We start from the raw sequence: 27,883 nt of genomic DNA, 5'->3' as shown, positions 1-27,883 counted from the left end.
TCATCCTTTCTGTTTTCCCTGTCTCCATAAGTATTATTCTTTTCCCGTTTATGGAAAGAAATTTCAATTTTATAATAAAACAGCATTTACATTTTGTAATATGGTATCCAAATATTAAAAACGCCACAAACATTTTTATAGTGATTGTTTGCTTTATGGACTCCAGATATCTTCATATTTTAGTGTGTCACTGAAGTCTGTAGGCAAGATTTCTGCACCTCAGTCACACTAGTAGAAGTGAGGAATATCTCCACTGAAATAACTGATAGCAAAACTTGCCTCTGAATTTTCCTGTTTTTAAGGATGTACTGTTAAAGCTAAATTTTCAAGTGTGGCCTGCAGAACCGCATACTCCCACCTTGGTGTGCAAAAACCCATATTTGTGTAAGCAAATCAGGCATTTGAGTATCTATCTGATTAGCATATGCAAATTCAGGTTTTGTGTGATAGATTGGGGAATTTACATTTTTGGAGGCCACTTTTGTATTGTTGTTTTAATTCTACTCCCATTAAGAACTGTTGAGTGAAATGAAGGCACAAATTATTCCTTATTCCTTTATTTTTTTATTCAGACTTTCAACATTCTGGGGCCTGTTTAGAATTTGAAGTGATACCAGTGTTAAATATGTGGTGGGGTGATGGCGGCTGTGGCTTGCATGGTGGTTATGGTGACAGTGGCTCAGCACTAAGCTTGATTGGGCTGCAGAGACTTTTTTTTCCCCTTCAGATTCACAATTCTCTTGGCACTGCCAGTTAGAAAAGTGTGGAGGAGTTATGGTAGTGAGCAGTGCACTTGTTCCCTCCCACAAAACCTTTAAATCCTGGTATCAGGTGGGTCAAAAACTGGCTTGCTGTGACATCCGACTAATTTTTTAGGACAGTTAGTCCAGTCAGAGTATTAATCAATCTTTGTACCTTGGCAAAAAGAAAAAGCCCAACTATTGACAAAGGAAAATAATTTAGTTTAGCGAAGATGCATTCCACTAATTTACCCTTTCAAGTTTTGATATACAGATCATCACTCAGAAGCTTCTCCTATACAGTAGCTCAGAAGTATAATTCCAAGTGTGGATTGTACTTAGGCAGCTGGCCTGAGCCACCGCCTGTGCCGTTGTGGCTACGCTTCTATTTTTAGGCACTAGCTGAAGCAGAGCTAGCACATGTATGTCTAACCATGTGGGAAATTACCGTATCTTTTATAAAGTAACAGAGGGTCCTGTGGCACCTTTAAGACTAACAGAAGTATAGGGAGCATAAGCTTTCGTGGGTAAGAACCTCACTTCTTCAGACTTGCATCCACGAAAGCTTATGCTCCCTATACTTCTGTTAGTCTTAAAGGTGCCACAGGACCCTCTGTTACTTTTTACAGATTCAGACTAACACGGCTACCCCTCTGATACGTATCTTTTATGACTATTTAGCAGCATATGTGTTGATATTTTGTCATAGAAACTGTCCCTTCCACTCCTGTACTGTCATCTGACAATCCTGGGTAATGCCCAGTTGTGTTTCCCAAATATTGTCATTAGTAGCCCTTTTTGTGTGTGTGGTATGATATTGGTATAGGAAAGGAGGGATGATGGGGTCTTTAACTTTTTCATACTGCATGGGCCATATTGTAATAGAGATACTGTGAAGTCTCGCTGTATAATTGCATAGACCACTTCCTCACTTGTGATTACCTAATGTCCCTGTGCAGCTACAGCTCTTGCTTGCATTAAAATGTAATATAAGGCATGTGTTTAATAGTTTTAACTGTCATTAGAGCGATACATATATTGACTTTTTTGGGGGGAAAACAACCAAAGTTGTTGATGATCAAAAGCAGAGGATGTCATTTCATCTTTTCTTCTGTCTGGTCAGTTTCTCTCCTTTGGAAATGAGGAGAATCTGCAGCATGTGACCAGCCAGCTCTCCACCAATCACGCTTTAGAAACTTCTGACCTAGGGGATTCCACAGGAGTGGGGAGGAAGTGGTAGGAGGGAAGGGTGGAGATGGCATGCTATAATGAAGCGACAGTTTTGTCTCCTGAATCAGAATTAGATTGTGGGTGAACAGAGACCTATGTAATCTTAGAAAGAATTCTTAAGTTATTAAGCCTAAGGCAGATCTTCTGGTAGGAAATTTTTTTCTCCAGTTTTGCTTATTGATGTTTACTCATGAAGCACTGAGGTTCTTCAGAGGTGGATTAACTGTAAAATATAGCTTTTATAGCAAAAGGGGAAACTACTCTAGAGTTTGTTCTAAATTTCCAAAAGGCATGTATGCTCCCTCTTTCTCTTTCTCTTTCTCTTTCTCTTCAGTCTCCTTCCATCCATAAGGATGCAAAATACCCATCCCAAAATGATATGATTTAAAAATAGGAATAAAGAGTGTCATTTATAATTTTAAGATATTAAAAGATACCTTTTGATAAAGGTTCTGAAATTAAAAGTATGTCTGTGAAGCAGATTTCATAAAAGAGATTCTTATAAGGGAGGGAGGGGGGAAGGAAGGAAGGAATGCCCTACACACATACACAACTTCCTTCAAACATTTTTTTTAAGCTCTCATACTCAAAATAATGAGATTTAACTAAGTGTTGTCTGAGAAGCAGGAAGCTTTTTCTCCCCAGCACAATAGGGATTTGTTGAATCTTTTGAAAACAGTTTCTGCTTTTGAAACACCTTTTCTTTCTCAGCATAAGTAATTAACGCCTTCTTCACAGTGCTTCATGCCCTTGATACATCTGTTACCTTTGACAGATCCTTTCTGTGTTTGCCACCTCTGCCTAATATGCCTACAATATCTTCAGCACAAAATAGCTCAGCGTCTTTGATGTTGGTTGTATATTGGCTCAATTAAACAAAATGGCATAAAAAGTTGCTGACAGCATGGCATAAAGCTGAAATTTAAGCGTTGTGTTTCTATGCAGGTTTGTCCTTGGTCATTTATCTTTAAGTTTTGCTGTAAATTGTCTGACTGCCTTTAAGTTTAGGTTATTAAGTTGTTTGAGAAGTACAGTTTTAGCTAGGATTGTCTTGCCTCTTTCATTCCTAAGAATTACCTGTACAATAATTAAAAGTAAGGAAGGATGGGAAAGTGGGAGGGGAGAGAATATTTAGCAATTAAAGCACTTTTTTTTCCACCCTTTTGCATTGGGCGCAAGTAAATGAGAGGCTGCCAAGCTTGTATAAATGTGCATTTGAGGCGTGGGCATATTTGTGTTGTAAATGCAGTTGATGGGCCCTAGATTCCCAGTGTGAAGAGTTCAGTAGACCAGATGTTAGGATGTACAGGTGCAGAGACACTGAATTAAGAGGAAAATACCATGTCCGCCAAGCAAGAGGAATAATGAGTATAAATGGACAAGAAAAAATGTATGTTCACTACCTAGAGTAAGTAAATGCTTTTCATCAAGTAATTGCCACCGTATGTATGGCAGTGTCGAACAGCACCTCTTCAAGAAAACCCACGTGTCAGAATGTCTGAATATGAAAGGCTTGGATACTGTGCTTATAGTGCTCTCCACTCTCCGCATAAGGGATGTTTGTAGGGTAAATAGAATAGCTGCTATTCTAGGTTCTGGCTCAGTACACCAGTCATTTTGATCTCTAACACCAAACAAATAAATACCAAAGGCCAGACTTCAGGGGAATTACACCGATTTACACCAGCAGAGAGAGGTTCTGTCCCCCAAAATGGAGAGAAACAAAGTGAAAAACTAATCAGAAGTCTCTGTATATGTGTATATAGTGTAAACAGGACTGACTTCCTACAGAGCCAGTCAGGAAGCAGTGAAGTAGAATTTGAACCCCGGTGTGCGTGTTACAGTAACAGAATAACATGCTTATATATAATGTTTCTTGTATTTCATCTTCCAGTAAAATGCTGGAGCTGTTCACCTTAGGCAGAAATGAACAGCAATCCCAAATGTCTGTTTAGCCAGAATTTCTGATAGCTATACCTTGATAACTGGTCTAAATAGATCTGTCTGTCTTTGTCCTTCTGGGGTGGGGGAACTGTCACATTGGTTCGTAACCTAAAACTCTCTATCCTTTCCTTGAGTCGTTCCCACTATATGTTATTCTGCAATAGCTATGGTATCCCACCAGGTTGATGGTTACCACTTTTACTTAGTCAATATCCAGAGTCTAATCTCTTTTTGCTTCTTAGGGATTGGCCTTGTTCCTAGCATTTTCAAAATGTTTGCAGTGGGAGACTAAAACAGTGGGTTAGTCAAAATCATGTCCAAGAGCATGTATTATGAACATCATTAAAGCTCTGAGTGCATTTTTTCCTGTAAATTAGATTCCCAAAGTTGTTGTGATATTTTTAAAGTTGTTTTTAAATACGAACTGGGCAGGTCTATTCTACTAAATAGCATTTAACAATATGAGACATCATCGTGTTTTTTCTGTAATTCTGGCTAACCAAGTACAGAGCTATTTCAGCAAGCTGCGTCCTTGAGCTGCTGTGTTGTCTGTACATGCTAATAAGGAGAATGATGAGAATTAATAAGCAAGTGTGAGATGCAGACGTGGTTTACATGGTTTCTTGAAAATATTTCCAATCCCTTTTAACACAAAAAGAACACAAAGCTACTGTATTATTTTAAAAGAAGTTAATTTTATTATTTAGTTTAGTATTTTGGGGGTATCTATTGTTAAACATCTATCATGCTGCACAAATTAGAACACTAATTTTAATTATTGTTGAACCCCGTGACCTTGAGGGTGGGGAAATGGCTCCGACATAACAAAGGAATAGGCAAAAGTAAGGTCTGAGAAAAAGTGGGGGACAAAATCAAAGCTGTACTGACCCGAATGGAAAGCCCTTAGAACAAGCTTTCTCTCCAGCTACAAAGAGACATCATAATTAAGGGGGTATGGGAGTTCCATAGATGGCATTCCCTGAACCAAAGAGGCCTTGACCAACGCAATCTGAGTAAAACCCCGGGATGGAGAGCAGGGAAATCCCAGGTGATCTCAGCTGCCTTTGTGGGGTATATGGTAATTGATGGTCACTCCAGTATCTCAGGCATAGATTATTAAGGGCTTTATATACCATCAGTAAGTCCTTGAAGGTTCACCAGATCACAGAGGGTACTCGCTAATCCACTGTCCCTGTACCAAGAAGCAAATAGGCAGTCATATCCTACAACTGTTGAAGTTTCTGGGTCAATTTCAAGGGAAGCTCAAGTAAGGAGGAATTACAAATAACTAGCCTGTGCTTCTGAAAGGTATGAATGACCATAGCAGCATTCATGTTTAACAGAGAAGGGGAGACTTTCTAGGGAAGCCAGACATGGTAATAGCTACTTTGGAGTACCTGCTTTAACATGGCCTTCCATGCTAAATAATCAATCCAGAATATATCCCCTCCATCAGCAGCAAACCCAGCATCTTCTAATTGGCCAGAACCAGCACAAAATTATACTACTCAGCCTCATTTAGTTTGCGTGGTCCCACCAAACATGTGATGGACCTCAAAAAGGGGAAGACAGTCTGACACCAATACAGGACAGACTGCATATTTCCCACTCTGTTCTGATATTGTTATCATGGAGGGGAACCAGAGGAGAAGGCAGACCCTTTCTAATCTGATTGAACTTCTCAACGAAGACTGAAGACAAAAGCACTACAACAAATGATTATTAAAATGTTTCTTTAATTTTTGTTTTTATTTTGTTTTGAACATAGTTTAAAAGTCCCAGAAGCCAGCCTTTTTAATAAGTAGGCAAGTGGTAAAAATTAATACCTTCTAAGTTCCCTAGCACAGTTGTCCAACAGATGATTATAGAAAGAAAGAATATGCAGCCTGCCGGGCAAATTTAGCCCACAGAATTCTATTGTGTGGCCCATAAAAACTGTAGGAAGCCAGCATGGAGTGCTTACCTTAATCAGAGTGGCAGCAATCTACTCCATTTTATGCAAATAGACATAGCCTTCCACCTCCTGCTTGTGGAGTTCCAGCAGATAAAGTTTGGAGACCCCTTGGTCTGAGAATGATGTTCCGTTTATATGTATTAGAAGTTTTCACCTGAGTAGTTAATTGTAGATAAAATAATCTTGCTAAGCATAGTAATAACAGTATATTATTTGGGAATCTTAATGAACCAGGAAGGGACTATTGTTGCTCATATTGGGCCTCCATGAGAGGAAGAGAAGTGCTACAATCCATCTCTTTTGTATGACTAGGTTATTTTATCTTTACATCTTAAATATTTTGCTACAGAATCTTCATTCTGCTTTGTCTGGATAACAATCCAGATGTAAAGTGGTGCTGGTTGTTGTTGGTTTTTCTTACCACGTTCTCCGGTCCCCCTTATGTTTCAGCCAATATTTTCTCATACATACTCCCGCTGAACGCGAGAGGAGTTCAATAAACTCTGAGCAAGGACAAGGATTTGGCTAAATTGTAATAATTTCCTTATATCATCTAAATGTTTCCCTGTCTGCTTGGGAAAGGTATTATTCAGCATTACTCCTGATGATTTTGGTGTATGTTACAACTCTTGGCTCTTTGAGCAGGAGCTGAAAATTATATACTCTTTCTGCATACTTTACAGTAAATCTTTTGTTGTTTGTGATGCGATATTGTTTCTGGAGTTTGGAAGGTACTGTATGAATCTCTTAATTAAAAGCAAAGCAAAAATATTTAAGTCTCACTCCCTGAGGTAGAAGGGTCTGCTGGGCTACTCCATCATCCACTTGTGGGAGTGCCACATATTGTTCAACAGGGACTTCTCTGGTTGGCCTCAGGAGTTTCTGAATAGTCTTTCTTGAATTAAAAAAACAAAAACAAAAAACCAGCAATACTACAATATTCTTCAATTATGACTTAGAACACCATGTGAGCAATAGTGCTAATCTAATCTGATCTGGCTGTAGAATATAGTTTATTCATATGTACACACACATACTATCAAATAAGGAAAGATTTAGGGCTTGTCTACACTTACCAGGGGATCAACGCACGGCGAACGATGCATCGGCGGTCAATTTAGCGGGTCTAGTGAAGACCCGCTAAATTGACTGCAGATTGCTCTCCCATCGACTCCTGTACTTCACCTGAATGAGAAGCGCAAGAGAAGTCAATGGGAGAGCGTCTCCCGTCAACATAGCATAGTGTGGACCCTCGGTAAGTAGATCTAAGTACATCAATTTCAGCTACGTTATTCACGTAGTTGAAGTAAGAAGTTGCGTAACTTAGATCGATCTCCTCCCGGCCCCCCCTCTCCCCCCGTAGTATAGACAAGGCCTTAGAAACTCTTCAGATCATTTGGAGGAGTCACTGTTGAACAATGGATGGAGTTTGTGTGTACATATATACATGTGTATATATGTGTTTTCATTTGTAATTTATTTATAATATGGGTGATATAGTTACCTTTGACTATTTTGCACTGTAAGGAGTGAAAAAACGCAGGCAAAATGAGGTGGCGGGGGTATTCAGCAAGGGTTCAGTGGAACACCTGCAGGGGAGATACTATTTAAGGACACATGAAACCAACAGTTGTGCATTTGAGAACCAAGTCTGCTTTTCTTCAATGAGGTACTGAATTATTCACAGCGAGCTTTTCCCTTTTTTAAAAAATAGAAAGGCAATATGTTAAAATCTGTAAATAACCAGAACAATCAACTAGAATTACAAATGGTTAACTCTCACAAATAACTATTAATTAATGCCTAGTTGCCTAGAGGTAATAATATTAATGCCTAGTTGCCAAGAGGTAATAATGAACCCAGTTATCCACTTTTTGTTCCGTGAAAAGCAGGTGATGTATTCTTAGAAGGTTACAAACAGAGGTGCCCTTTGCTTGATTCTTAGAGAAATTCACTAATTTTTTACCTGAACAATGTGTGTGGTGATTGAAGTACCCTCTCATCCCCACTAGAGGGGGGTTCCTCCCATGCTGGGCTGTAATGCTTTTTCAGAAAAGAAGCATGGGGAAATCTCACATGACTGTATCTTGCTTGAATATTATACAGTATTTATCCTACAGTGTCTGCAGTCCCTCATCTCTGATAGATCCTAAATAAATCTTTGTACAAAGTGGTGAAAAATAAACCGAATAGAGTACAGCGTGAGTTTTAAAAATGCAATACTAACAAAGAATTCAGATTGATATTTTATTGGACTGTTTTCAAGATGAAATAAAATATTCTATCACAGAATTGGTTTAAAAGTCCAAGATCTAAGAGCTTGACAGTGCCTCTTTGATCCTTGCTGGAAAAATAGAAGTGACATTATCAGGGCTATTCCAGTAACGTTTGTAATTAGAATCTCCAACCAATGTGATAGCTACATTCTGAGGTTTTGAATTGTGTTTGTAAGACTTTTATATAGGAAATATTTCCATTTTTAAAGAGAAAGTACAGTATAACTTTCTTAAACTTGCTTTTATTGTTTGGGGTGTCACAATTTGTTGCCATCTTTGATTCCATGGTTTGTAGGGGAAAGTGAAACTGGAACTGATGTTTTGTAAATGTATATTTTGAAACTGTGACATCAAGAACATTCTCTTTTTCCCTTAAAGGAGAAGGGGAGAGGGAAAGAGAGAGAGAGGTTATACTTTATATATCACTTTAGTGTTGAGCCATATGAATTGTAGGGGTCTGAGTGTGATGCTTAGTTCTAATCCTGCATCTAATACTTAGTACTTATGTAGCCTTGGGCAAGTCAGTTAACCCTGTGTGTCAGTTTCTACAAACCGTACTATGGATATTTAGCAATCTCACCAGAATTGATTATTTAGTATTTATAAAGCCCTTTGAGTATTAAGAGCTCATAATTATCATTATTAGATTGATTTTATTTATGTGGATTTTTCTTACTTTGTTCCCCCTCTGCTTCACATCCCTCTCAGGATCCCACTTGGGAGCCTGTCAGGACCATTCCTTAATCAGCTGGACAGGTTATAGTTGAAGAGCATGTGGCACATGCTCTCTTCTCCATCCTAGGGTCCATTAGAGCTCCCCCTCCCCTTTTTATGTACAGAATGAATAGAGGTTATATGTTGTTAGATTATGACACAAATATGTTAAAGTGCTGCCATTGTTGTTAGTTTGTCAGCCTTTCCATTATAACATGTCTTTTTCAGAGGTTTATAACTCAGGCATTAAAATTTGCTCCAGGATTAAACTTGCCATTCATTTCTTTTCTTGATTTGCTTGAAATCCTTCTTTCCTTTTTTTACGTTAAACTGTAGATTAGCTACATTAGTTCTAGTTATACTAGTTGTATAAATTATAATGCAGTATTAGCATTTTAAAATAAAATGTAAATCAAAGGAAGGAAGTGTTTTCTAGTGTTTAAAGGAGGCAGGGACTAAGGGTGGGAATTGTAAATTCTGTTCCTGGCTCTGCTACTGACTTGATGCCTGAACATGGGCAAATCACTTAAGCTTTCTGTGCCTCCTCTTCCTATATGTACAATGGGATGAGGACACTTCCCAAACTCAGAAGGGTATTGTGGGCTTAATTAATTAGAATTTATAAGAGCACTTTGAGATTCTCAGTGTAAAAGTGCTGAAATGTGAAATATTTACAAGAAGCTGACATTTTCAATGGAAAATCAGATACTGTGCCTGTTTTTCCATTCTCTCAGCTTTCTCAGTCCAGATTAATAGGTTACCAACTCCTAGACCTGTAAGCTGCAAGGCAACCAATAAGTAATTTCACTTTTGGCAGTTAACAAGCCTATATCCCTTGAGCTCCCAAACCTTGCAGTCAGGCAGAAACAGTCTTTGCCAGGAGAGATCTTATTCTTTCAATTCCAGAGTTTCAGAAGAATCTGCTCTGCCCAAGACAGGACAGGAGTCTATAAGTGAGACTTTATGCTGCCTACTTTCCAGTTGCAGTTTTTCCACTTTGTGATGATGCAAGAGTATTAGTCCTAGTGGGGAGGAGTGAAGGGGGGTAGGAGTTTAGATCATTCTGATCTGCTGTGTCAGATAATTACACTGCTGGGTGATTCTGAATGTTCACAGGAAACTTCTTCCTGTGACTCAACCTCCATGGGAAAACATGGATCCAGCTGTATTACAGTAAAGTGTGTGGCACTGGAAAATTGTGGTCTACCCTCCTGGCATGGCTTAGGCAGGTAACCTACTTTGTGTGTAGGTCTTAAAAAATGATTGTGGAGCTCCCTCTTTCTCCTCTGAGGATTTTTGTGGTTGGTTGTTAGTTTGGCATAGCCAATTCCCTATCTAGGTTTCCATGTGGTAGACTACACAAGGGCCCCCACTTCCAGGATATTTGTTTGGCCTGGATTCTGGTGCTGTGCTCAGGGAAGGTTTCTGATAGTGGCTACATTTGAAATGATTTTTTTCCTTATAATTTCAGGTTGAAGTCTTGGCCTCGGAGGATGCTGCATTTGGACTGAAGGTGTGTAGTTTGATGCAGTTTTGTTATATAGGTCCCATCAATTTAGACTGGTGGATCCAATGTCACAGAAGAGGGTAATTTCCGACCTGAGATTTGGGAGTTCTGTGATTCAGATCCACCAGTTCAACAAGTATCCCATATTCCTGAAACTCTGAGGATGGAACGTGGGGCTGTTTGGTAGTATTACTTCCTTTCGTTTACTCAGGGAAATTTTATTTAGGGGAGCCAAGGAGGAAAAGCAGAAGGTAGTGTTCTAGTGACTTTTAAAATTGCAGTTGACTGAATGCTGGATTTGTTCATGTTCCATAAATTTGAAACTCACAGGTCTTAACAATTAAGTACTGGTAGCCATTATCTGATTTGCAATCTGTTGGTTAACTCATTTGTTCATGGCCCTTATTCACAATGCACCCCAAGCAGAAAGCAGTTTATTCAACAGCTGTTTCACCCTGTGTTCAATTGTAAGTGTATCCATGGCATACTGGATACGTGTTCCAGAGAACACTCCAGAGCTATTCTGCAAACTGGTTGGGGTGCATCCTAGCGCTTATTGGTCGATGTACCTTATGGTGTTGATCACAGTTCTTAATTGAATGCTAGTAGCAGATGATTTTAGGCAAGGCAGATTGTGTGTAGGCTATAGCCAGCTAGCTGAGAAGAGAGAATAGATAAGGGAGGGGGAAGAGATTTTAGGAACATTAGGGTAAATCATGACAATGAAGAGTCCCCTGCTGCTGAAAACCCACATGCTGTGATTCCACTGCAGGTGAGAAAATAGCAATGATATTACTACCAAAGTGAAACAATCAAGAGAGGATGAAATAACTTCTGCAAGTTTATAAGGAATACCATAAACAAAATTAGCCCAACCAAAAAAAAAAAAAATCCTAAATTTTAACACTTTAAAAGCATCTAAACATTTATGATAATAAGACTTATGGTTATGTCCTTGTTGCATGTTTTTGTGTTGTATAGCTGATAAAATTATTAAAAAATAAATAGTGCTACTCCAGTATTATTTGAAGTATTTAACATATGGTAGTCAGCAGCATTTTCCATTTTTTATTTAATACCCAGCATGCATACAGAATATTCATTGAATATTTAATAAACCTGGAGGGTCAACTCTTGTGAACTCATCTCCATAATCCTTCATACTAGCTGGGTAAACAGAAGTATTACTGAAGATTATTGTAGCAATAGCTCTTATAGCCTAACCCACTGTGGAAAAGGCTATGCTATTGTTTTATGGCCTAACTTGCAGGTTGGTTTCAGTCTTAAAATCAACTTCATAGAGATCACAGTTTGAAGCTTCTTTTTACATCAGTAATTTTAATGATTTCTCATAATCTTTTGGATTTTATAAGTCTGAATCCGTACAAGTGTCACTTCTAGTATCACCTACTAGAGACATGAGTGGGGTCTTTCTATGAGATTTTATAAGCCTAAGAGGTTTTTTTTTCTCTTCCCTCAGAAAGTAGCTTTACTAATAGAATGTCCGTATCTAGAGAAGGAATACCATGGGCTATTTTGTGTGTGTGTGTGTGTGTGTGTGTGTGTGTGTGTGTGTGTGTATGTATGTTTGGGAGATGAATAGCCCTTGGTATCTATATTTATATCTATATCTATATAAAATACCAAGGGCTATTTATTTACATGAATGTATGCTCTCTCTCTCTCTCTCTCTCTATATATATATATACACACACACACAAACACACACATGGAGAGAGAGAGAAAAAAGATACACTCAAGTTTAGTGAATTCAATGTTCAGTTAATTGGCTTAACATTTTTTCTTACACCTGTTTCCAAAGTCTACATAACTGTTTTCTTTCCCCTTAAAACTAAGTGCTTCCCCTTCCTTTTTTCTGAATGCAAAATAAATGTCCTGCAGTACTAATGAGCAACACTATGCTAACAAACCTGTGTGTGTGCCCTTACTCAATGAGAATAAGCACAGTTTGTGAGGAGAAACAATTTCAGATTCAAGATTCCCAACAATGATTCTGAATAGCAAATAAAAGTAATTCTTAAATTATGAAAAACAGTTTGTGTGGATTTGACTAACTCGCAGATAGAGGATGACTTAGATAAAAAGGCTTAAAATCAGAGCTTGCATGATGGTATCAGCCTGGATTACCAATTTTTGGGCCGCATTTCCTTATAGGTTTAAATCGGGCTTTCTAGGGACTGGATTTTCAGCTGCAGATACAATAAGTACTTCACATTTGGGGGCACCAACAGGCTTTCGCATGTATAAGTGTTTGTGGATGCAAGGGGTGCTGGTGTATTTTTGTGTGGGTTCATCCATTGCATCTGTTGCTGAAAGTTTGTCTGTTCATCTTACTGTTATTGAAAGGCCTTTATAGTTGTATTTCCTTTAGATTTGGTGGAGTAAAAAGGAGAAAACTAAATTACTAAAAAAAAGAGTTCATAGTAATATGCTTTTGTTTTTGATTCTGCCTATTTATTCCATTTAGTAAACACACAACCTGGCAATGTTTAGGAATGTGTAACTTCCCCGAGAAAACACATACTGGGGGAATTAGCAAAACACTATTTCTTTACAACATTTGTGCTCTGTCAGGTGAAGGTCTAGTGAGACCATTGTTAGTTGGTGGATTTCTCCTCTCTCCCTCCCCCAGTAAACCATAAAACATTTGGGTCTTTGATGATGCTAGGTATGTTTTAGAAATCTTCAGGATATTTTTGGTGTAAAATCCGCACATGGTTTTGGAAAAAATAATTGATGTCTTTAAATCCCCCCCCCCCCCCAAAAAAAAATTAAAACATAGCTCTTGGTCCACATTATCAACAAATTCCAGAGAGGCAAAGGAACAACTTATTAAGTTATAAACTTTCAAAATTTTGTCTTAAATATTTTATTATTACATGTCTAACTGCATTGCTTTATAACATTTTTTAAAAGAGCCTTTTTTGGTGGACAGAGAGCATTTTTTCCCATATAGACATGGTTGGATGTGTGTTAAGTCCCATTAAAGTTAATGGGAGATTTGCACATTGAAAGCACTGTTAGAATGAGGCCTTTAATATCACTTTGCCTTTAGTATACTTTTTTTTTTTTTTGCTATGCTCTAGTTCTGTGAACTCTTCCCTTTTAGGATCAAAAGTTTTTTCAGTAGGGTTAATATTAATGGACAGGTCCAAGAAAATGTTTTCTTTCTTTTGGTTCTGAGGCCTGGTCTAGACTAAAAAGTTGAGTTGACCCAGCTACGTCATTTCGGGGTGTGAAAAATCCACACCCCTGAGTGACATAGTTAAGCTGCCCTAGCCCCCTGTGTAGACTGCGCTAGGTCGACACTAGAATTCTTCTATCAACCTAGTTCCTGCCTCTCGGGGAGGTGGATTAGCTATGCCAACGGGAGAACCCCGTTGGGGGGTTTTAAAAAATAGTTGGGGTTTGCTGGTTAGATGGAAAGAGACCCCAAGCTTTATAACATGCTCTTTAAACCTCTCCTCTGAGTGGCTGGTAGAAAACAAAAACAGTCAGCTGTATGTGCCAGCAGTTTTGTAGAATGGAGGAAACAACTCAATGTGATGCAACTGCAGCTTCTGAACTTGTAGGTGTGGTGTGTGGTTTAGTTTAATTTCTTCTTTATAACAATTTGGGATAGCTTTTGATTAACTTTAGTATTTCAGGATTTAGCATGGCATTTGTGTGCATGCATGTTCATGTACTAGGAGGGAGTGGGAAAACAATGGGTCAACAATGCATGACCATTTATTCTGTAGGTGCTCTGGGACAGTTTGACCATGGCTGGCATATAAGAACAGCCTTATAGGGTCAGACCAATGGTCCATCAAGCCCAGGATCTGTCTTCCAACAGTGGCCAATGCCAGGTGCTTCAGGGGGAACGAACAGAACAGGCAATCATTGAGTGATCCAACCTCTGTCGTCCACTCCCAGCTTCTGGAAAACAGAGGTTAGGGACACTCAGAGCAAGGAGCTGCATCCCTGCCCATCCTGGCTAATAGCCATTGATGGACCTATCCTACATGAACTTACCTAATTCTTTTTTGAACCCTGTTATAGTCCTGGCCTTCACAACATCCCCTGGCAATGAGTTCCACAGGTTGACTGTGTGTTGTGTGAAGAAATACTTCCTTTTATTTCTTTTAAACCTGCTGCCTATTAAAAAGGTATTAGTCCTCCCTCCACCATCCTGGCTTCCGTGTGTGTGTGTGTGTGTGTGTGTGTGTGTGTGTGTGTGTGTGTGTGTTAGGGTGCTATTTAAACTATTCCCAAAGGAGGGTAATCATTATCTTCTTCACTTTTCTCTCAGGGCAATAGATTTAGGTTGCAACTAGGGTTTGGGAGTCTGCTGAGAGGATGTGCCAGTCAATGTGTCCACAGATGCCCTGGCCCCTTCAGGGTGCATGAGTCAGAAAGTTATTATTGTCAAGAGAGAGGCCTTTGTGAGAATGGCTTCAAGATTTTAGAATAATGGTGTCACACACGCAGTCTACATGCTGTATACTGTGCATGCTGTGTTCTGTATAGTACATTCAGATTCGGTAGAATCTAAACTTTCATTTATTAAACAAACAACAAAAAAACCCTACGTTTTTCATAGTTGCCAAGAAAAGCTTTCAAATGTGGAGTGAGGGTAAACTGATACAGTGATAGCTGCCTGAGTCTACAGACAACTCAAAACAACAGCTCTAAGAGGTATATGCTCCCCCCCCTTCCATTAATCTTGTTGTACCCCAATGACAGCACTTTAAATACCAGCAGTAACTATTGCATTTCTCAGGATTTTAGTAGATACGATGGGGAAATGCATTTCAGCAAGTGGAAATAAGGACCACCTGGAATGAAATTGGAAGTTGCTGCAGGAAAGGAATAGCAAAGGGGAAAAAAGTCAGAGAGATAAAAAGACAGGAAAGGGAGAGCACAAACAGAGGAGGAAGGGGAAGGAATAGAAATAGAGGGCAGAAATAGCGGGAGTCCTAAAAGATAACCATATTGAATGATGCTAAATTTGACAGTAAGACAGTGACCAAATAATAACTAAGGCTGAGATTTTCAAAGCCTCCTAAGGGATTTAGGTACCAAATTTTCAGTAGGACAGTCAAAGATCTTAGCTTAAAAGGTTAGTTACTTACTACATAAGGGCCATATTCCACCTTTGATTTTTGTACAAACCTCCAATTGACATCAGTGAGAGTTCCACTGTGGATTGTGGGTAATTTCTAACGTGGCTCACTCACCATAGTTACAAATGGAATTCAGCCCGCTCCCTAAAATGAATTTGATACTCCTGCTTTAGAAGACCCTATCTTCGCTCAGTTCCTGCTCTCTTCTTTCCTTCTCTCTTGCTGGAGCCTTCAATATCAACAGCAAACTGACCCAAATAATATAGAGTAAAAGACTATGTACTCAGTGTCTTAGAGGAGAAGAGTGAGATCACCTCTTTCACATGTCTCAGCCTGCGAAGTGCCATTAGTACTATTTGAAGAGGCAGCCACACAGCCTGCCTACTCTAGCTAATGCTGAGATGCAGTGATTCTAGTTTAATGCAGCATTAATTTAAATAAGTTTGTTAATGACAGTCCAGCATCTACATGTCAGGAGGCACACAACTTTGTGCAACAGGAAAAGAGACATTTATACTTGTGCAGTGGGGGAGCTCCATCAAGAACTGGGGCTCTCTGCTTTGGTTTTGAGCTCTAATCCTGCCATTGTGAGTAGTTTTAAGATGTATTGTGATATAATTGGCTTAATCATTCCTATTATGTTGCTTTGTATGACATTAAATTAGGATTATAATTTGACATATGAAATAAATGGTAACTGGATTAGTGATTTGCAGGTGTCATTTAAAAACAACAACAAGGGAAGAAGAAGCGTGTCAGACTCTGTAAGCGGAATGTTTCCTAATGTTCAGAGGTAGAGCTATGCAACTGCCTCCCAAGCGGCTATGAAGTAGGAGGTAGCTCCACCTGTTCAGCTCTGGAGGGGGAATGGAGCTGTTTTGTTTCCAATTAACACATTCATCGTGGAACTGATTTTACATTTTCTCTTATTAGAAGAAAAACATGGGAGAAGTCGTTTGCTTTTGATCTAGACTTCAGCAGAATAGAGAGATGGTTCTGTTAAAGAAATGTAATACAGCTGACATTTCTGTGTCAGTGCAGTGGAGCTTTCGTCATTGGTGATGGAACCAGCCAATCTTATGGTTTAGTGACATAGCATAAACGGATGACCTCATCTTCATAATTTAGTAACTGCAAGGATTAAGAGATACTATATGTAACTCTTTTTAAATATGCTGCTAACATGCAGATTTTTTTAATACTCTCATTTTTTGACATAAAGTATCCAGTTTTGCAAGAACCCAGTGAAGTGTATAAGCTAATCTTTTCAACCATTACACTAAGGGGGGACCATAACTTTTTCACCCCAATATGCTATTTTTACTCCAGTTTACATAGTTTCCTTCTTCCTCCTCCACCCTGCACATACTGTGTTATTGCAATAGCACAGCATGTCACAATGCATCTTCTATAGCACATTCCCTTTTGTAGTCTCAGATACCATGAGTTCAACTCCCCGGGGGGAATTTAGATGGACAGTGAATTTTAGACTGCAGCTACCTGATCTGATGTATGGGATACCAAGGAGAGTATTTTCAGTGGCCAGATATGAATTATTCCTGTCATGAATGGAGGATCCAGAAAGATATGTGGTGTTGTAGCAACATTCATATTAGAGAAGTCCAGAGATATGAGACGGAGCAGGAATGACATTTGAGAATATTATAAGTGTATCATCAAGATTTTAAAAAGTGTAGTAAGTTGATGGGCAAAAAAAGTAAATATTTCTTGGAAAGAAGGCAGAAAAGAGCAATGTAAGAAGAAGGAAAAGTAGCTGTTAATAATTCTGTCTTGCTTAAGATAGCTTTCTTTTGTTGAGGCCTCTAAGCAGCCTCTGCTTCTGCCATCTGCTGGTTACTAGTAACTCTTGCATTTTCAAAGCACAGATGTATGTGTGTTTGTATGTAGAAAAATATGGGGAAATGTGCTCCCAGTTACATTTTTGTAACCGTGATTTTTTTTAGGAATCTGGGGATTGTGAAAAAGACTGGTGGGCTCAGTCTAATTTAGAATTGATAGATGGTCACATTACCCTCCACTGACTTCAGTCGAATTACACAGATCTTACTGAGGATAGAATCTGAATTATACTTATTCTAAATTAGTAATTTTATTTGAGTCCTTGAGATGTGACAAATATGAAGTTTATAGATATATACATTTTCAATGTAGTTGCAATAAAAATATCTCTAAGACTTTCGTGCCCAGGTAAGTTGCCTGCCTTGAACTAGCGGACATAAATATATGTTTTCTTTCGTTTTCTAAACTGTAGTTGAAAAATATCTACAATAATAATAGTTCTTAGCACTTTATATTTTCAAAACACTGTCCAAATAATCCTCACAATTTTCTTGTGGGTTAGGTAAGTGAGTACTATCATCCTAATTTTACAGATGGGGAAACTGAGACAGATTAAGGCCAAAATGTTCAAAAGTGTGCATGACTGAAAATGACCGTTGTGGTGGCTAAAAGAATTTTTTTTGCCTCTCCCCTCACCCCGCCCCCCGAGCATTTTCAGCATTTTCAACACCATGTTTTAGTATCACTCAAGTCCCCTGAAGGTCCTTGCCCTAAGAGTGGGGAATGGGATGAGGTTTGATTATAAGGGGCTCTTGTGAGATTTTCAAAACTGCTCAGAGGCCCCAAAAGGTGCACAAAGTATTTCTGAGATAGCTGTGACTAACCACAAAGCTGAAAGTTGACACATCTCTTGCTGGGTCTTCTCTCCATCACTCCCAACCTTCCCACGTTATTTAGGACAGGCTCAAGAATACATGAGAGAAAATAATTGGGTAGTCTCAGTTTAGCCCTCTCTCCAGCGCATTTTCCCCAAGCACTCTCTCAGGACACAGGAATAACTGAAAGCAATTGCTTTATTTTTTATTTTTGCTAAATTCCAGGATTTCATCGTGGAAAATCAGGATTTTGTTATATAGGCTTTCCTCTCAGCAAAACACTGATTGTAATCCAGGGTATGCTGGATGTTAAGGCCCCTGGAGAAGCATCTCCAGTGACGTGGAGTATGGAAGAGGTAAAACAGAGCAGAGACATTAGTGAAGAAAGAATATTGGCCCCCTTCTCAGTCCCCACTAAAATCAGCTCTGAGGAAGTGCACTACTTCCTTGTAGTCCTCTAGCACTCAATAGTTGTCCCCCTTCTACCAGATGATTTGTAGAGCCCCACAGAACTCCACCAGATGATAAGGAAGATGGGGGAAATGGTTGGGCTGGATCAAAAAGGGGAAAAAATAAGGCTCTGTACAGAACAGCTAAACAGGACACTGAGAGTTGATTCTTCCCGCCTCGATCTTTGTAATCAAAACTTGTTGGTGTTCACCATATTATGCTTCTGGGTGACAGTCCCAAAAATGGTTAGATGGGAGTTCAGGGAGGAACCATGATGTCCTTTTGAGTGAGGGTTCAGCAAGGCCGGGCAGAGCATAGCCATTCTCACATAGCACAGGTGGGCATCCTACTTTTCTTTGCCCTAAGAGACCGCCTACCAGAGCAGGTGATTGTTGCCTAAAGGTACGTCTTCACTTACCGGAGGGTCCGGCGGCAGGCAATTGATGTTCTGGGATCGATCCCGGAAGTGCTCGCCCTTGACGCCGGTACTCCAGCTCGGCGAGAGGAGTACGCGGCATCGACGGGGGAGCCTCCGTGCCGCGTCTGGACCCGCGGTAAGTTCGGACTAAGGTACTTCGAATTCAGCTACGTTATTAACGTAGCTGAATTTGCGTACCTTAGTCCGAAGTGGGGACTTAGTGGGGACCAGGCCTTAGCTGCCCATGCTTATATGTAGGGTCCTTATGCTCTGTGTGAGGTCTGAAATGCTTGATCATTTGATCCTAGCCCAGACAGGACGATAGTTATCAGTGACTTTGTGCTACAGCTAGGCAATCTGCATGGGGAAATGGTAATTTATATTTTAAAAAACACAGCTCTGCCCATAATAAGCTTTGAACACCTTACAGAAAACCAGTCTGGGCAAAGCTGAGCAACTGCATGCCCATCTCAATATCTTTGAAAATTCCCCTCAAAGTGATTTGCCTAGTGCCACAAAGCAAGTCATTCACAGAGAGGGTATTAGCACTAAAGGGTCCTAAACTACCAGCCTTTTCCTTAATTCCTTAGACCATGCTGTATCTCCGTTACATATCCATACACAATAGAAGAACTATGCCCCTGCATAAACAAGCAAATATACACTACCTATCTCCACCTCTAATATTGTAGAATTTGCTCTTTCCTTTAACATAGAAATAGTACCAAATTTTGCTCTCCAATACATGTGTACAACTCCCACTGACTTTGGGATTATTTGGGGACAGAATTTGGTATGTAGTTTTCATAAATAAAATACCTGTTGTGTCTTCAGTTCAAGACAATTGTCTGGACATTGCTAAGATATCATCTATAGTAAATAGTGATTGGTAAATATTTTTTTTTCTTTTCTGGTTGTTTTATAACTGTTTTTGTTTATATTTATTTAATTTTTAGTGCTGGTAAAAGTTGCCAGGTGAACAGCACTGGCTACTGAAATCTTTTATCCATATAACAGTTACATCAAAGGGAGCAGTTTATGCTTCCCTACATTGCTTTACTGATGTGCCTCAATCTTGACTTGAATAGAACATCTCAGGGTTAGAGGGAAGTTCAGCTCTCTGATGAGACGCTGGAAAGATGCAACGTCTAATTTTTTTTTTTTTTTTGTGATGGAGATATCTGTCCAGGGTGACATGTAGGCCACCACAATCCAATCATAAAAGAGTTATGACAAAAGAAAGCATATACCCATACTCACTGCTTTTACTGTCATTTGCCTCTGTACCATATTTGTAATCTATGCGACCTCATATGTTTTACAGTCTCTTGTTTCCAAACTAGTTGTTTACATTCAGTGTTCTGTTAATAGTGCCCTTATTTGTAGCTGAACTACAGGCTGTTAAAATATAACCAATACAATTTACCTATGATACTGTGCGTCAGTTACAATTCTGTGTAGTCCATTTGATTTACATTTGATTCATGTTGATTTTTTTTTTTTTTGCACTCTTGGTGAGTATCGTATTTATATTGAACCCATTTTACAATTGGAGCATAATGTTTGCCTTTTAAATACCTGGAATTTTTAAATAAATGTTGAGGCAGGTAAGTCTGTGTGTTGTGTGGAAAGAGAACAGTGTGTTTGTAAAGTAGGCCCTGTCTGGAGTAGAGCAGGTTAGACCAGATTTTTTTTTCTTCTGTAAATTGTACTGGATTGCATAACTGATGTGTCCAGAGCTGCTCACTGAGGCAACACACCCCACCTTGTTACAGAAAGCAGTTTCCCATTAATCTTAGGATTTAGGAATTTTTTTTTCAACTGGCATAATTTGTTTTGTTTAAAAGAAACCCAACAGAACAAAAATACTTATAAGTGACAGAAACATACATGTATTACAGGGTGTAAATAGACAATGAGAAGAAGTACATGTATGTTTCTATCACTTATAAGTATTTTTGTTCTGTTGGGTTTCTTTTAAACAAAACAGACACTTCAGGATAAGATAGTAAAAGTGGGGTGTACAGCTTGAAAAATGCAGATTGCAAAGAGCGACGTGAAAACCTTTTTTAGGTCGGCAGGCATGATTTAGGATTTTCAGTTTGCCGTTTTCTGACTTGAGTCAGGTGTGCAGTGGCTTAGCTTTGTGTGACATTAGAGAACCTTTTTCTAAAGTATTGCTGACATGGCATGCTGAACTTCAAAGATGAAAAACAACAATAACAAAATGATTGTTTAATAATATTAATAGTACATCCCTATTGCAAAAATGACCTCCTACAGTTCTGCAGTTTTCCTTACTGCATTGCTCATTTGATATGAGGTGGTTCTTGTAAAACAAGGATTTTGTATTTATCTTCTGAATTGGGATTTGAATGGAGAATTTTATTGGGGTAGAGTTGCATTGGGATGTCTTGTTATTAGCAAGTCAGTTCCTTAGCTTCTTAAATTAAATTTTCCTTATGAACAGTTAATTCTACCAGATTAAAAAAAAACAAAAATTCTTTATTTTGATGGTTTTCTCTTTATTTAATGAGTGACCAAAATCAGAGATTGTTTTGATGTGATTTTCATATTGTTTTGATGTTTAAAACTGTCCAGTATGATGAGTTCAGTATACAAGAGCCAGTATTTGTCAATTTATAAAAAATATTGGACTGTTCAACTATTCATTGCATGGTTTTACTACGATATCTGCGATACTACCTCATGCAGAAAGCTGGAAGTCCAGAGGCTACTATAGTGAAAACTGCCTTAGGTAATATTGGAATTTGAAAAACAAAACTCAGCACTGTATTTATAGGTAGGTGGAGGTTTTGCATGTGTGTCTTTCTCTTTCCATCCCACTTGCTGCATTTTTCTGTATCAAGACCTAGCTGAATCTCCTATTTGAAGTCCTTGTGAACTCACTCATGGTAATGTCTTGAGTATCATAGCAGACATGCTGGTTACATTATAATGTAAACAATATAATCTGTATGTCTTTAATCCTTGTGTAAAGGTTGTCCATTGATAGAGTGGTACCTTAGAAAACATGCCTATGAAAGAGAGAGAGCTAGAATACGTGTGTATTTCAAAAATTCAGTATTTCATTGATATGTTTTGAGAAATGTTTCAACTGCTGTTTAGGGAGAAAAAAATTAAACTGCTCTTGTAGAACGAGGTTTCATAATGGGTGAATGGTTTGTTTGCTATAGTACATAATATATGCTTACAAGCAACAACTTTACATATTGTAAATGTATGTATGTGTGTTTGTGAAGTTGTGATAATGTGCTTGCTGCTGTGCCGGAGAAAGATATCAAGACATTGCTCCAAAGAGCACAAAAGAACCGAAAGGAAAGAGTTACTTTAGATACAGCTTTTTTGGTTTTTAAAAATATTTTTTCTATAGTTGGCCTTGCAGAAAGGGGGCTTTAAAGAGGGATTTGAAAGCATGCTGGGACTGGGAGGTCATTCCCTGGATCAGGAGCAGCATGGAAGAATGAATGAAGATAGGAGTGGGAGAAGGAAATTAAGGAGGCAATGAAGCTGTCATCACTGACAGAGTGAAGCGGGCTAAGGGGAGCCTGATACAGTGAGATTCTGCCTGTAGCCTGGGTGTTGAAGGTAAAAACTAGAACTTTAAACTTGATACAGTGGGCAAGAGGAAGCTAATGGATCATTTTTCGTACGTAGGTGTATATATATATAAAAATTCAAAGTGGCCTACATACTCTGTTGGATGATACACTGTGGTATACAGTTTTATGTGGTATGTTACAGTGGTTGGAATACTAGATAGAACCAAAAAGTATAAAATACTGAGTCTGCTGTAAACCCACAGAGGAAATTTCAATATCAGTCTGAAATTCCAATCTTATCCCACCCCTCTGTACTTAGATAATTTACTTCATGTGTTAAGAAGAATCCCTCACTTTATAGAAATTGCTACTGTTTAGAGCCTATCCATGTTATTGTGAAAATAGATATTCAGTAGATGCATAGTTTGTGTTAAAAATGCACACTAAAAATCCTTCTGAAAAATGGTGACTCTGTATGCTCAGTAGGCACATGCAAGCCAACATATCTATTGGTTGTTCTCTCCTACCCAAAATACACAGATAGGTGCACAGACATAGGCGATATAAGAAAAATTATACTATTTTAAGGGCTAATTGCTTAGGGCCAGATTCTGAAATCCTCACTCACTACGCCATTGTGGTAAAATAAAAAGTGCTGTCTACGCAAGGAAATTAGTTTGGTATAACTACATTACTCAGGGTGTGAAAACCTACACCCCTGAGTGATGCCATTAAACCAACCTAATCCTCGGTGTAGACAGCACTAGGTTGACGGGAGAATTCTCTTGATGTCCTAGATACTGCTTCTTGGGGAGGTGAAATATGTCCCCTTCTGTCGGTGTAGGTAGCGTCTTCACTGAAGCGCTAGAGTGGTGCAGGTGTAGCAGTTAGGTGTAGGCATGTAGTATCTCTTGTGGAGTAAGATGATATTCAGTGTAAAAATGGCAGAATCTGGCCCTTAATTAAATTTACTGTATTTTAAACTTCAAATTAATCTTAGAGGATTTTTTAAATGCTGTCAAAATATAAAATGTTTAAAATATGCTATTTTGCAGATGTGCAATATTAAAATAGTTTTTAACTAATGTTTGAAATTCCATGGAAAGTAATTCACTTCAGTGCTGGAGTTGAGAGTATGCCCAGTTTCAGCTTGGAGTGAATCTATAAGCTTACTTATAAACAACTAAAAATAGGAGTTTGTAAAGGAAATGCTGACCTTCCCCTCTGGTCTTCCCCAGCCTCCACTAGAATTGTGTGAATGCACTGCTATGGTGTGATACAGTGTGGTGTAGTCTGATAGGTATAAAGGGTTGGTTGATTTAAGATGGATTTTTTTCTAGGGCTTTAAGTTATAAAGTGTTTTTCAGATGGTACAATAATAATAAAAAAAAGGCTGGCATGTACCTGTGATGTATTTGATTCCTCCCTGCAGTGACTCATTGTGGATCTCTCTCAGCTAAGTGCTTGTTCCTTGTGATCAGAGGAAAATGCTACACACCTTCTGCTTCGTGCCTATTAAATTCAGGTTTCTACTGTAGGCAGTGTTACACAGCTATCTTTGAATTTAAAAAAATTCAAGCACAGTAGCTGAAGTGGAAATTTAAAAAGCTACTTTGCTCCCCCATAGACCTACAGTAGGTTTTTAATATATTTGTTTCAGTGTTGCCCTCTCTCCATCCCCACACATTTTCCTTACTTCCCATTCAGAGTGCCCCCCTCTGGTGCCCTATTGAAGTTGGTGAGCCATAATGCCAACTGCAGTTTTCCTTCCAGTACGGCCTAACCGGTGTCAACCAGTCTTTTAAATATATTGCATAGGTTCAATCATTTGAAACCCATATCTCTAGGTTCTCTGTGTCTCTTTCTTTTTCTAATTCCCCTATAGGGAAATGGCCCAGAGAACAGACCATGTGTCTTGTGTGCCCTGAGACATGAAAAGAGTGTGATTCTCCAGACACAATACAGCAATCCCTTCCTATTCAGCAAAACACTTAAGCACAAGCGTAATTTTAGGCCAGGGGTTCTCAAACTAGGGGACGGGACTCCTAGTTTGGGGTTGCGAGGTTATTACATGGGGGTCGTGAGCTGTCAGCCTCCACCCCAAACCATGCTTTACCTCCAGCATTCATAATCGTGTGAAATATATTAAAAAGTGTTTTTAATTTATAAGGGGGAGGTCACACTCAGAGGCTTCCTATGTGAAAGGGGTCACCAGTACAAAAGTTTGAGAACCACTGTTTTAGGTATACGATTAAACCTCATTGACTTTGGTGGGACTTAAGCATGTATTTAAATGCTTTGCTGAATTAGTGCTTCTGTTACCAACTGTACTACTGCTTTCCTCAAATTCAGCTTTTTATTTGAACTAGTTTTTTAGTTGTGTTTTTCCTAAAAATAAATAAATAAATAAATAAGAGACCCAAAACTAAACATTTTGTTTAGTAAAACAGTCATGAGTGAAGCTAGTGGGAAAAACCAACAGAACCAGGTTTGTCTCAGTGTATGCAACCTTGTTAAGTGATCCCCAAGCCTGAAATAGAAACAGTAAAATTTAGTTAACTTGAAAATGTCAAGTGAAATCTTGTTGGGTGTGAATTGAAAGAGTATTGTGCTTGCAAGCAGGCTGTATTGAATAGGAATTGGAAGACTTTTCTGTGCCCCTATTTTCTCCATTCCTTTGCCTCTTCATCCTTTTTTTTGTTTGTTTTCTCCTCTGCTGTGCTATGAGTTGACTATCACTTTGAGTCAACAGTTTATGTTCTGCATGTTTAATGAAGGCCATGGCTCAGCTCAGCATAGCCCTTGCCTTTACTCTAACAAAATTTTCATAAAGTAGACCTTAGAATGGGCATTGAGGATAAGAGGCCAGGCATGAAATCAGCAGGGGAGAGGGTGTGCAAATTACAGCCTTTTTAAAAACAAAACGAAAGGTCTTCTTCTCATGATCAGCCATCTTCATAATGCTGGGTACATTTTTGTTCTTTGGAAGATATAAAATATAATAACAGAGAGGGAAAAATTGGGAGGTGGGGTGGGGTGGAAAAGGGAGTATAATAATTATTAATCAACACATTACTTTCTACTAACTACCTATATGGCCTTAATTGCCATAGAATGCTATCTGAGCACCACAATTTAATAAAATTGTTGTTATTCCTGATTCATATATAGAAATACGCTGCTGCTTTATTTCATATCCTGCATTGGTCTAAACTGTGAGAATTCTGTATTTCATGCCCCACTCATATTATTGATTGTTGTAGAATAGCAAAGGGAGCTACTTCCACAGATGAAAGGAAACTGTTAGAAGATAAGGCCAGAACCTGCTCTGGTATGGTGTATGACTGCAGTCCGTGTGCCTCCTCCAATGCCAGTCTAATTTTGTGATGCTGCTCAGATGTAGTTCTTGCCATCATTCTTTCAGTCATACTGCTTAGTGCAGATTTGGCTTGCTCAATAACTAATATTCACAGAATGGATCACTGTATAATTCAAAAAATCTGTGCGCTTCCATGTGCCAGTGCAGTATCAGATTGTTCACATAAAGTAGAATTCTACATTTGAGATTATAATCTGACGCAAATGGTAGATCTAGAACTACAGAAGTTTCATTTCTTTATTTAACATGGCCTAAAAGTTCCTGGAGTTGTAATGGAGTAGAAATGTACCCTTTTTACTAGAGGGATGAAGAAATAGGGCAGTTGGTGTGGTTATGATGATAAATAAATAAAAAAATTAATTACTGTATTGTGTCTTCAGCATTTTCAGAGACGAATTTTAACCAGTTCCTGCTCGCTTATGTGAAAATATCTGAATAAATATTTATGCAGGTACCATTTTAATATTTAGTTTGCCTTTTCTGCTTAATTTAGGCACAGTTTTGAAACTGGGTGTTAGTTGCTTACCTTATAATGTTTAGCTAAAGAGGTCCTTTTCTGATCTGTGTACTAAATCCACTCTTAATGCTTAACTTTTCATTTTAAGTGGTTTCTTGCAACATGTGTTATGCACAACAATCTTTCTCACCTTTTATTTAGCTGTGACACACTGGTTACCTTTTCCACACCTGAAGAAGAGCTCTGTGAAGCTTGAAAGCTTGTCTCTTCCACCAACCAAGATGGTCCAATAAAAAGATTTTACCTCACCCACTTTGTCTCAAATACATCCACTGTATGTTTCAAATTTTGGACCCTGTCTGTTTTGTTGCAGAGTGTCTGTGGGGGGAAAAAAGATGGTTAGAATTTTTTTTTAATGGAATAAGGGCGTTGTTTTTTTTACTCTCCTATAATTCAAAAAGACCAAATGGGGTTTTGCTCCAGCTTTCTGGAAAGGGAGAGGGGAAGCATCTTCAGAGACCAAAAGTAGAAAACACAACCCAAAAGGTAAATATTTCAGAAAACTATAACAGATTGTTCTGTTGGGAATTATTTTGAAACTTTAATGGTCACTTGATAAGGACTGCTATAGTTAAAGTCAATACAGTACAATCTGTCTATATTTCTTTTTTTATGACAACCATTTCTAGTATCTATGCACTTGCATAAAATAAAAATGCACTGCTGATTGGGATACAGATTTGTTTATGAATTGTGTTTTATCTTATTTATATTAGGCTAATGTGTTCTAAACATACCTTTTCAATTAATCATAACTTTTTCAAAAATATTTCTTTTGGATTCAGATTTCTCAGGTTTGCTCTTGGCCTAATAGTGACTTTTTTAAAAGTTTCAATAAAATACATTTAGACATATTTATTATGTGAGCATGAAAGAAAAATCGTATTTTCTGACATTTTAAAATAAAAACTAGACTTTTTTGCATGCGGATAACTTGCAAAATATTTTGTTTTAAAGCTCAACTTACCATAGCATTCTAGGGATGGCCATAGTTAAATCTGACAAAACTTTTTGTAATTTGGTATAACAGAGTTAAAAACATATAAAATGAATGTGCTGAGTATACCCAGTGCACCATTTTTGTAACTGCCCGGCAAAGCTTAGTGTTTAAAACTAAGATGGGTTTTGCCCAATTGGTCTCTCTTATCCTGGATTCTTCCTACATCCTTGGCTGTCCTTTCACACATTATTTCGTATCTCTACCAGTTCTATTTCATTGGAATGTGTTATTGGCAGATAGTGACTCAATTCATATTGTCTGTGCTCTGGGGCTCCATGTTCCTCCTTTAGACAATGATCCTGAAAACACTTATGCACATGCTTAACTTTAAGCACATTAGAAGTCCCAGTAGTCAACAGGACTTCTCTGATTCATGAAATTAAACTTTTG

General features: G+C 38.4%; 1 protein-coding gene across 13 annotated transcripts in view; it reads left to right on the top strand.

The window, feature by feature from the left end:
• ARID1B (AT-rich interaction domain 1B) overlaps positions 1-27,883 on the top strand; it is a 406,554-nt gene that overhangs the window by 210,154 nt on the left and 168,517 nt on the right. For 10 of the 13 annotated variants that reach the window (XM_034765331.1, XM_034765333.1, XM_034765336.1 and 7 more), the window contains one exon: positions 10,330-10,371. The exons of the other annotated variants lie outside the window; for them this stretch is intronic. In XM_034765331.1, coding sequence (XP_034621222.1) covers positions 10,330-10,371 — 42 coding nt within the window. The remainder of the gene's footprint in view (positions 1-10,329; positions 10,372-27,883) is intronic. 13 annotated transcript variants of the gene reach the window in all.

This window comes from Trachemys scripta, chromosome 3 (genome assembly GCF_013100865.1).
Source record: "Trachemys scripta elegans isolate TJP31775 chromosome 3, CAS_Tse_1.0, whole genome shotgun sequence".
Classification (NCBI taxonomy): Eukaryota; Metazoa; Chordata; order Testudines; family Emydidae; genus Trachemys; species Trachemys scripta.
Note: the sequence above shows the minus strand (reverse complement) of the source record. Positions and strands in the feature narration are given on the sequence as shown.